Source organism: Colias eurytheme, chromosome 2 (genome assembly GCF_061535395.1).
Source record: "Colias eurytheme isolate Ceu_HAF_F1 chromosome 2, ilColEury1 Martin Lab GWU primary, whole genome shotgun sequence".
NCBI lineage: Eukaryota > Metazoa > Arthropoda > Insecta > Lepidoptera > Pieridae > Colias > Colias eurytheme.
In genome coordinates this window covers 1,914,172-1,925,755 of record NC_142981.1, presented here as the reverse complement: position 1 = coordinate 1,925,755, position 11,584 = coordinate 1,914,172, and the positions used below count along the sequence as shown (strand labels likewise).

The window sequence follows — 11,584 nt, the reverse complement described above, 5'->3', positions numbered from 1 at the left end:
AGAATTATCGAAATCGGTTCAGCCGTTCTCGAGTTATGCGCTTACCAACACATTTTGCGATTCATTTTTATATTATAAGATAATTCAACCTATCCTGATTTAAAGATAGGCTGGATATCAAAAAAGGACTTATGCTACCTTTTGTTAAGAAAATGAGACTCAATGTGAAAGAAATAATGTGATTTACACAATCTTCACGATTGAAGTGACACGAACGGACACGCGAGTGAAGCCACGGATAAAATGTATAATATACATAATAATGTAAAATAAGTTTGCATATTATTTAATTTGTAAGAGAATGAATGAATGAAACCGCTTCATTGTAAACCATTTCAAACAGGAAAAAGACATACATATACAGAAGATATACATGCACAAATGGCGGCCTTATGGCTTTAGTGCTCTATTATTTTAGAAAGTTGCCAACCCTGAACATTTTATTATTTACTCTAAAGTCGAAAACAAATTTTCTATTTAATCGTGACAAGAGTTTTCCAACATTTCAATGTGACGAATTAGACAATTTATTTGTTTTACAATGTATAAAAAGGATAGAAAAAGGAAAAAGAATCAGCTTTCAGTAATACTATCTCGACAAGTAAGTAAGTAAAAGACACCTCTGAAATTATTATTATTTTTAATTTGATATTTATTATTTGACTTTCGATTACAAAACACATTGTAGTGTGAATTAAATTTATTTTTAAATTTAATACGATTTTAGGCACGCAAGCCTGTTCACTTTAAAGCATGTATTAGATTTTAGATATGTATTAACTTAAATGTAAAATTTATAAAATATAATAATTTGTAGATACTGAGAAAGCACCATGAGCAAAATTGTATTGTTGGCGTTAGTGGTTCTAGTAATTGGTGCCCAGAATGAAGTATCTTGTGATGAGAAGCGAGATGCTGATTTAAGCCCACAATATGAGGATAACCCTTTTTGGGGTAGTCGAGGAAAACGCGCAGCTAACGCAGAACCACAATATGAAGAGATGCCGTTCTGGGCTAGCCGCGGAAAGCGAGAAGCCAACGCAGAACCACAATATGAAGAGATGCCGTTCTGGGCTAGCCGTGGAAAACGCGCAGCTGACGCAGAACCACAATATGAAGATAACCCTTTCTGGGGTAGCCGTGGCAAACGCGGATTTAAAAAGGGTTTGAAAAAAATTATTAAGGGCTTGGTTGGAAAACGCGAAGCCAAGGAAGAAGCACAATAATCAAAAATAAAAAATATAAGCACCAGTTGAAAGAAGTTAGAAAATATTAAACGTCTATCTTCTAATGAGCTTCTTAAAATATTTGTTACTGATCGATCTTATGATTTTTAGAAATACATCACTGTGATAACATTTGTTGACCTTCAATTATTAAATTACATATTAAAACATTGTTACATTTGATTGCCAAATAATATCTTATTTTTTTCAATAAATCATAATATTATTATATTCATTGTTTCATTCGTGGATATTCATTTTTAATCTATCCAATATTTATTATGGATCACGAACCCACATGTAGCCCGAACATTTTAATTCCTTAGAATATTCGTAATTGAAAACAACAAGCTTATCCCCGAAGCCTTTAAAAATGCTAAAAAATGGAAAAAAAATAATTATGATGATCCTAGATGATCATTGGATGACCAAAAATAAGTTTGCATATTATTTAATTTGTAAGAGAATGAATGAATGAATGAAAACGCTTCATTGTACACCATTACAAACAGGAAAAAGACATACATATACAGAAGAGATACATGCACAAATGGCGGCCTTATGGATTTAGTAGCCTATTATTTTAGAAAGTTGCCAACCCTGAACATTTTATTATTTAGTCTTAAGTCGAAAACAAATTAGCCCACACTCGCAAGCCCTTAATAATCATGAGATTAATATGATGATCATTTCTGGGGATTTCGTTGGAAGCGAGAATCGGAACCAGACACAAACACCGACCAATACTGCATCCACATCTGAAGAAGTACGACTAGTTAAATGACGACTTATAGTAGAAAAACATAACAATTTAAAAGATTACAGAAATTTGAACACATCATTAAAAATTTATTCTATTCATTATAATATCAAAACACACATAGAATGATGTCATATTCTATGATAGACATTGCAGCATGTTTTATTTTTATTTTCAATTATTTTCTTTAAAGATACGTACATTGTTTGTATTTTATACACTCTATTACGGAAAAGGTGAATTCCCGTGGGGCCGATTCGGTTTAGCAGGTTAACGGAAACGTTGGTGACCAGCCTTAAGTGTCCTGCCAAATAAGACTTTTTTTTTAGTCCAAACCAGGTATCGAATCCAGGATTCCTCTATTTTTCAACTGTAAGTACCAAGGAAGGAGGTCAATTGGTCAATCAAATACATAAAAAATATTGGATCTTTGTCTGTTTTTTTCAGTGAGTTTGTTCCCCGTTTAGGATATTAAATCCCAGATAAGTATCCTAATTGCGGTGAGATTTTCGTTCTTTAGCGAAAATTAAAATGAAAATGACAATGAGAATGAGAATTAGAATGAGGATGAGAGTGAGAGTGAGAGAGAAAGAATGAGAGTGAGATAGAGAGATAGTGAGAGTGCTAGAGAAAGAATGCTAGCGATAGAGAGAGTGAGAGGGAGAGTGCTAGTAGTAGTAACTAGTTTAATTTTATTTTAAACTACACATTTATTTTAAACTAAACATAAAAAAATAAATTAAACTAAACATAGCGGCCTAAATTAATTAATTTGAGGTTTGGAACTGGTTTAAAATTTAAATAATTATTGTATATTGAAACACAACTTGTGGATGCTGATTCGTGAACTTTATTTTATAAAACTTTATAGCAAGCTACATTGTGCCCACACGACACTACACCATGAACAAAAGGGACAGGAGGAGGGAAAAACAATTCATTTTTACTTTATAGACAACAACAGTTAACTATTACTAAAATACAGATTATAATATTTGTCTGTTACTAATTAACCTTTACTTACCTAATTTATAATCTTACTAATACTTACTTATACAATTTTTAATTTGAACTTGAAAATAATTTTTTTAATCCATACTAATATTATAAATGCGAAAGTAACTCTGTCTGTCTGTCTGTTGCTCAATCACGCCTAAACTACTGAACCAATTTAAATGAAATTTGGTATGGAGATATTTTGATAACCGAGAAAGGACATAGGCTACCTTTTATTGCGAAATATGTACCACGGGCGAAGCCGGGGCGGACCTCTAGTAATAAATAAATGTTTGAGTTTGAGTTTGAGTTTAATACTCTCATTGCACATATAATATTTTTGACTGGAAAAATTTTGAAACCTACTCAAACTATCAATAGGTAGGTACTACAAGCTACATCTGGCCCGTTTCGCCTTGTCACGGCATCACGTGTGAACGGATGAACCGATTTCGATAATTCTTTTTTTATTATATTCCTTGAAGTACGAGGATGGTTCTTATGTAGAGAAAACGTAAATATGTACCACGGGCGAAGCCGGGGCGGACCGCTAGTGTACAATAATTCACCTATTACATATTTTCTATAGTGAATGCCTTCATCAATTTCCTTAGTTTGTTCTAATCTCAAGTTACTTTCCATTGGAGAATCATTTTAAACTATTGAATTTTCTGAATTGTATTTTGCAGCCAAATATTCAATATTTAATTTAACGACAATATATTTTATCATTACCATAACTATATCTAAGAGTTCTAAGACCATTTAAAATTTTACCCAAGTCTTTAATTGCAAATCTTTTCATAAAGTTGGTTTTAACTTCTTCAATTTTATTTTTATTTTTGCAACAAAATAATTCTTACAAAATTTAATCCTTTTACGAATCTATAAAAACAATCATACCATACGCTAGGACTTTCTTTGGTACCGTGATTTATATAATATGCTTCACGACCATTTAAAAATGCCGTTTATCATGCCGAAAATCATAAGGTCCTTTTTAAGATGACTTAAAGGCAGATTGTTTTTATGCTTCATATAAAATGCGTATTATGGTCAATTTGCCCTTATCGTGACAACAACATTATTTATTATGTTATAATAACATAATGCATGAATATTTCATCATTGTGAATGGTAGGGTTGATGAATTGAATAATAATTAATTATTTTTGTAATTTTTTTCTTCGGAACGCGTATTTTTACATCTAACAAATGTGATACTTCCATATTTATTTATGTTCGAAACTCCTATTTATTCCACCAATCCTGGTTAAAAGATAGACTGGATACCAGAATAGGACTTATGCTACATTTGTTAAGAAAATGAGACACAATGTGAATGAATACGGGGTGTAAATCGTAAAGGACACGAGCAAAGTCACTGGCTAATGCTAATACAACGGCATATAGTCCTATCCTAATATGTTTATCTTTTAATGGGACAATGTAAAATCAGTTGGCATGAAAATTAATTTTTAGTGACTTTATTATTATTTAGAAAGTTGCCAACCCTGAACACTTTATTACTTACTCTTAGTCAATTTTCTATTTAATCGTGACAAGAGTTTTCCAACATTTCAATATGACGAATTAGACAATTTATTTATTTTGCAATGTATAAAAACGAAAAAAAGATTCAGTTTTCCGTATTACTATCTGGCAAGTAAGTTAGAAAAAGACACCTCTGAAATTATTATGATAATTACTTATCTTTTGGTTATAAAACACATTGTTGTGTGAATTTAATTAATTTTTATAACGATTTTTGACACGAAAGCCTATTTATTTTAAGTATGTATTAAATATTATACTTAATTTGTAGATACTGATGAAAGCACCATGGGCAAAATTGTATTGTTGGCGTTAGTGGTCCTAGTAATTGGTGCCCAGAATGAAGTATCTTGTGATGAGAAGCGAGATGCTGATTTAAGCCTACAATATGAGGATGCCCCTTTTTGGGGTAGTCGAGGAAAACGAGCAGCTAACCCTGACCAAATAACTTATTATGACGAACCTTTCGGGGCAAATCGTAGGAAACGCGCAGCTAACACTGAACCAGAATATGTAGATGACCCTTTCTGGGCTAGTCGTGGAAAACGAGCAGCTAACCCAGACCAAATATATTATTATGACGGAAATTCAGACCATCGTAGACAACGCGCAGCTAAAGCTGAACCACAATATACAATCGACCCTTTCTTTATTAGGCGTGAAAAACAATATGAAAACAATGTATAATACAAAAAATGCAGCACTAAGAAAATTTATTAAAAACTTTTTTAAAGCTTATTTGAAAAACTGTCCTGCGTAACTTGTACACATAAAAATATTAATCTTAAGAAAATGTCCAGAGCTATTGCATAATATATAGATTGAAGAGTAAGAGTGAAGCGTGTAAAGAAGAAATATAAGTAAATGTGTATCTTTGTAATCAATGAAACTAAATAATGCTTGAACGACTGTTAAATTAATTTGAGAAAGCTATTTTACATATAAATTCGAGTGATAGGAAATTATATTTTTGTACTAGCTGTTAGCTGTAAGATTTTTCATGTTACAAACTTACATCCCCTATTTTAATCCCTTGGAGGTGAATTGATCAATGTCCTTTCTTAGCGAATGCCTACGTTCTAACATCTACCTGCAATCGAATGCCAAATTTCAGCACAATCCGTTTATTGGTTTAGATTGTGCGTTGATAGATCACTGTGTTAGTGAGTCAGTCACCTTTGAGTTTTATATATTTAGAGATATCTACTACACAGCAGAAAGATTAGATTTTTGCTAGTTTTTGTAATAAACTCAAACAACACTACCGAAAACCCGTTTTTTATTAAGAACCTGTTAAAAATCTGTCCATAAGAGTGGGTCATTGAATCTCATGTATCCGCTGCATCAATGGCTTTGTATTATTAAAATTGTATTTCTCCGTTAACTTTCAACAAACATAAATTTCATAGAAACGCCAATATTGTGAGGTATTTCTATTAACAGTTTAAGGACTGTAGTCCGTTATTTTGTTATTCAAAAAACAAGTTCACAATCTTGTGATTTGCGAATGTTTTTTTAGGATAACTTATGGACGTGTCACACATCTTTATTATTTACATATTTCATAAAATACTATAGAAAATGGAAATGGAACGGTTTATTTGCTTTATAAATTAATTAATAATAATATTTAATTTCAAATTTACCAGCTGAACTTTAAAGCTATAAATATTTTAAAACAATATTTACATAATGTTTTAATTTTCAAGAGTACGACCTTTTCTCAATATACTTATTATTTATAAGTTTTATTTCACAGAAATCTCACGCTAAAACAAATAATTTCACTTATTACAACAATCCTGATTGAAGCCAAGTGAAACATTATTTTTCGCTACACCTTCCCGGACATTTTGCGCCAACCTTTCCTAGTATTAAATGGTAATGCTATTTGCAGTATTTCGTACTTTCTTCGAGAACAGTTTTCTACAATTTACGAACGTATTTAAATACTTTCAAGGATAAATATTTCAGTGATTTAACAATAATTTCAAGTAGGAGATGTGTGTGTTTTATAATCATTCTGTTGCATTCTGTTAAAACAATTTAACGGATTTTGGAGGTTGAAGTTAGTTTTGATAATGTAGAACAGTTTTTCAATAGCTGGGTCCACACCGGTGACCGGACGATCCACCGCGAACCGATCGCGCGCGGCAGGCGCGCGATCCAAAGGTGCGGGCGGTGTGGACGTGGCGTTTGGAGCGCGCGCTGCCTCGTGCGATCCGTGTGCGGTCGGTTTTTGTGCCCGCTTCAAAGGGGCCTCAGTTGCGTGATGTTTTTGTTCGCAAGTTTCCAAAAGTGGATCAGCCGTAGCAGCAGCGATTCTGGATCGCGGATCGCGGGATCGATGGATCGTTTGGTGTGGCTATTAACAATAATTGATATAGCTTAAGTACTAAAAAAATAACAGGTCAATTTCTGATTAAGTATTGAAGAAATTTTATATAGGTAGTTTTTGGAGAGCGCTCTAAAATTATTTTTTTTCTATATTTTTATAGAGCATCTCACGAAAAGTACTGAAATGAAATTATTTTACATCACATAACAGGCTACATAATGCTAAATAATATTAAAAAATATGTATTTGATGCAGCTCATACAAATTATTTTAAACTTGAAGTCCATTATACATAATATTAAACAGTCCAATTATGTACATTTACGTAAATAGTTATTCTTCTTCTTTCAGTTTTTTTTGTTAGTTCTTAAAAGTTGGTAGAACAAAAGATATGCATACTTATTATACCAATTATATTTTAATTTACTGGCACTGGAACCTACAGTATTATTAAACGATTTTAATAATACTGTAGGTGCCAGCACTAAGTTGAACAATATTAAGGCCAATGGGAAAATATTTTGTTATTTCTATATATTATACTAGCGCTCCGCCCCGGCTTCGCCCGTGGTACATATTTCGCAATAAAAGGTAGCCTATGTTCTTTCTCAGGGTCTAAAGATTATCTGTGCTAAATTTTATCAAAATCGGTCCAGTAGTTTATGCGTGAAAACCATACATACATACAAACCTTTCCTCTTTATAATAATATTAGTATAGATAGTATCTAGATTTATTACATACAACTATGTCCAATTGGTCCTTTTTAAGATGACTATAAAAATAACTACGTTAAAAACAACCGACTTCAAAAACCGAAAAGTAAAAAATAAAAGATTTGATATTATTAATTACTACATATTATTATTTAGAGCTTTATAGTTTTTTTTTTCAACACAAATCAAACGAGCCCAAACTCGATAAAGTTGAGTCAATATATATGACTGGGTTCCTATGGCCACCTTCCGATTCCATCATCAAATTAGCTCTATGTCATAATAATGATTCATCGCTATCCAATTTATATACATATTACATAAGTATAGAAAATTTTAGCTCAATCGGTTACCGGGAAGTGAATCAAAGTTACTTGTAACGTTAAACATAAAATAAAACTACTGGGCCTATCCGAATATGGGACCAATTCGACACCATTCCGCATCAAACAAAAAAAAAGAATCACGTAAATCGGTTCAGAGTAATCGGTGTACATACATATAAAAATTATACCGGCCGAATTGATAACCTCCTCCTTTTTTTTGAAGTCGGTTAAAAAAGCAGATTGTTTTTATGCTTCATATAAAATCTATATTATGGTCCATTTGCTCTTAGCGTGACAACAACAATATAATTTATTATATTATAATAACATAATACATCAATATTTTACCATTCAACAGGTAGGGTTGATGAATTGAATAAATAAATTGTTTTTGTAATTTTTTATCTGGATATGAATAGGTACTTTTACGAATCTAACAAATGTGATTCTTCCATATTGATTGACGATCGAAAATCCTTCTTTTAAAATGTATCTAAGTATTTAATGAACACCTTGTATATCGATATTGAGGACATCTAGAAAAATGACTTTATTTTTTATTTTATTTAATAGACACACATTAGGTACAGTCAGAATTTGAACTGACTCAATCTTTTTTTTTGTTTGTCTTTATTAATAAGTTCAGATTTATAATAAAAAAATATGTGCGTGTACTAGTGTACACACGTAAGAAGTGAAACTTCTTTATGACCTTATTTTTCAAAAAATAATTTACTTTAAGCAACTTTACAGAAATACGTCGAATCACGCATGGTAGGGATAAGAAAAAAATGGCGCGTAACGGAAAAATGTCACGCGTAATGAAAAAAATGTTACACTAAATTTTTTTCCAACCCCGATAAAGAAGTTTCACTTCAAAAATATTTCAATCAACTTATCAGATGTCGGACATCGAAATAGGACTAATACTACCTTATGTTATGAAAATGAGACTCGTGTGTGAGCGAAGTCATTTTAAAAAGTTGCCAACCCTGAACTTTATTTACTCTATATAAATTTTCTACTTAATCGTGACAAGAGTTTTCTAACATTTATATGTGACGAATTAGGCAATTTATATTTTATTTTACAATATATAAAAACCAAAGAAATAGGAAAAAAGAATCACTTTTCAGTATCTGACAAGTAAGTATTAAACCTCTGAAATTAATTTTTTTATTTGACTTTTGATAACAAAATATATTGTAGTGTTAATTCAATTTACAGTTTAAATTTATTTGAGTATAAAAATATTATCTGTTAACTTAAATGTGATTATAAAATATTATAATTTGTAGATACTGACGAAAGCACCATGGGCAAAATTGTATTGTTGGCGTTAGTGGTTTTAGTAATTGGTGCGCAGAATGAAGTATCTTGTGTTGAGAAGCGAGATGCTGATTTAAGCCCACAATATGAAGACAATCCGTTCTGGGGTAGTCGTGGAAAACGCGCAGCTAACGCAGAACCACAATATGAAGATATGCCGTTCTGGGCTAGTCATGGAAAACGCGCAGCTGACGCAGAACCACAATATGAAGAAATGCCGTTCTGGGCTAGTCGTGGAAAACGTGCAGCTAACGCAGAACCACAATATGAAGAAATGCCGTTCTGGGCTAGTCGTGGAAAACGTGCAGCTAACGCAGAACCACAATATGAAGAAATGCCGTTCTGGGCTAGTCGTGGAAAACGTGCAGCTAACGCAGAACCACAATATGAAGAAATGCCGTTCTGGGCTAGTCGTGGAAAACGCGCAGCTGACGCAGAACCACAATATGAAGAAATGCCGTTCTGGGCCAGTCGCGGCTAGTGAGAAGCGTATCTTGACACAAGACCGATTAAAACTGCATCCACATCTGAAGAAAGCATGACTAATTAAATTACGATTCAAAGTATTTTGTATACATTTGCAAATAAACTTCTAATGAAGCTGATATTTAAGTATTTCAGTTTTCTTTTGTTAAATAACATCCCATAGCTTACCAATTTTAATAAAACCAACCCTTCTGGTTGGTCTTATTAACTGTTTTCAGAACTGCTGAATGGATTCCTATAATTAAGTTATCGTTAGGTTTGCCTTCAAAGTATTAATATATTTAGAGAATTATGTTCGAAGAACAGCATCATAAATTATGATACTCGAATTGCAAGTAACAATCAAATTGAAATCATGATATTATAAGCTAAGAATAATTTAAAACAAATGTGAACGAATTTTTATTTTAAACTAGCAGTCCGCCCCGGCTTCGCCCGTGGTACATATTTCGCAATAAAAGGTAGCCTATGTCCTTTCTCGGGTATCAAAATATCTCCATATCAAATTATATTCAAATTGGTTCAGTAGTTTAGGCGTGATTGAGTAACAGACAGACAGACAGAGTTACTTTCGCATTTATAATATTAGTATGGATTATTTTCCTTTAGTGATATTGTTGGTTTTATTTTATACACATTAAACGGGGAAAAGGGGAATTCCCGTGTCAACTTGTATGATATGAGTTGTTCCATTAGGCATATGTTTCACTGAGCCTTGTCGCGGAAAATTTTCAACCAATACCCGCGGCCCCATCATTAAAGCAGTTCAAAGGAACACAGTGGGGTTAGTTAGGGTAGTCGGTAAGAATTCGACTTAACCTCCAAGATTATGTTCTGCCAGATTTACCCACTTAAAAAAAGATGATCAGCCTTTTTTGTTACTTCCCACTAGGTCAAACCCCTCGATTTGTCGCTTTTTGTTAACAACTGTACCAAAGATGTCTATGTACATAAAGTATTAGATTTTTTGTCTGTTTATCAATGAGTTTATTAACACTTTCCGTTTTTCGTTGTTTAGCGAACATAAAAATTTGAATAGTTTTCGTTATCTTAATTCTTATTTAGTATTCATTATAATTTTATCAGCTACTAGCGGTCCGCCCCGGCTTCACCCGTGGTACGTATTTCGCAATAAAAGGTAGCCATGTCCTTTCTCGGGTATCAAAATATCTCCATACCAAATTTCATGAGAATTGGTCTACTGAACCAATTCTCTTAAGGCGTGATTGAGTAACAGACAAACAGACAGAGTTACTTTCGCATTTATAATATTAGTATGGATTATCGTACAAGGCAAGGCTGTACAGTGTACAGTGTACGTCATAACAAGTCTTCTCTATACCTAAGACCATGATAGCGTAATAAGCTATAAGCTATAATAATTTTAAAATGGTTTCGAAGGTCAATATCAAAAACCCCCATAAGTTCAATAGGAGTGTAGGTATTATAATTTCAAAGTTGAACGACATATTTTACTTGCCATAAATTAAAACATTAAATAACTACTTTTATCAAACGATAACCTTGGATATAAATATCATCATGACTAATTTCAGGTATATTGAAAATATTTGCATATTTAGTTACCACTCCAATTCCAAGTATACCAGGGTTATCACTACAGTATTTATACAATTTCCTTTACATGAAACAATTCATAGTTTCTATAAAATGTTGTAACATCATTTATTTTAAAATGACAACCCTTGAAAATATACAGCAACAGCAAGGATATATAAGCAGTTTTGTCGGCCATTATTTATCATTACACGCTTGAACATTGCGGAAAATTTCTGTGTATAAATTCCTGTAAGTATCGAATATACTTTCAATCATTGCTTTAACATTTTAAT

At 32.3% G+C, this 11,584-nt stretch overlaps 2 protein-coding genes across 2 annotated transcripts; both read left to right on the top strand.

The window, feature by feature from the left end:
- Nucleotides 1-828: 828 nt before the first annotated feature.
- Nucleotides 829-1,272, top strand: LOC149910101 (uncharacterized). Its single transcript, XM_090107226.1, has one exon. It carries the CDS (start codon nucleotides 834-836, stop codon nucleotides 1,224-1,226), a length of 393 nt encoding a protein of 130 aa, XP_089963352.1. The 5' UTR covers nucleotides 829-833; the 3' UTR covers nucleotides 1,227-1,272.
- A 3,552-nt stretch (nucleotides 1,273-4,824) lies between these two features.
- Nucleotides 4,825-9,841, top strand: LOC149910100 (uncharacterized). The gene is made up of 3 exons (XM_090108976.1): nucleotides 4,825-5,067; nucleotides 6,599-6,767; nucleotides 9,215-9,841. The coding sequence occupies exons 1-3, from the start codon at nucleotides 4,825-4,827 to the stop codon at nucleotides 9,724-9,726; spliced, it is 924 nt and encodes a 307-aa protein (XP_089965102.1). The 3' UTR covers nucleotides 9,727-9,841.
- The last annotated feature ends 1,743 nt before the right edge of the window (nucleotides 9,842-11,584 follow it).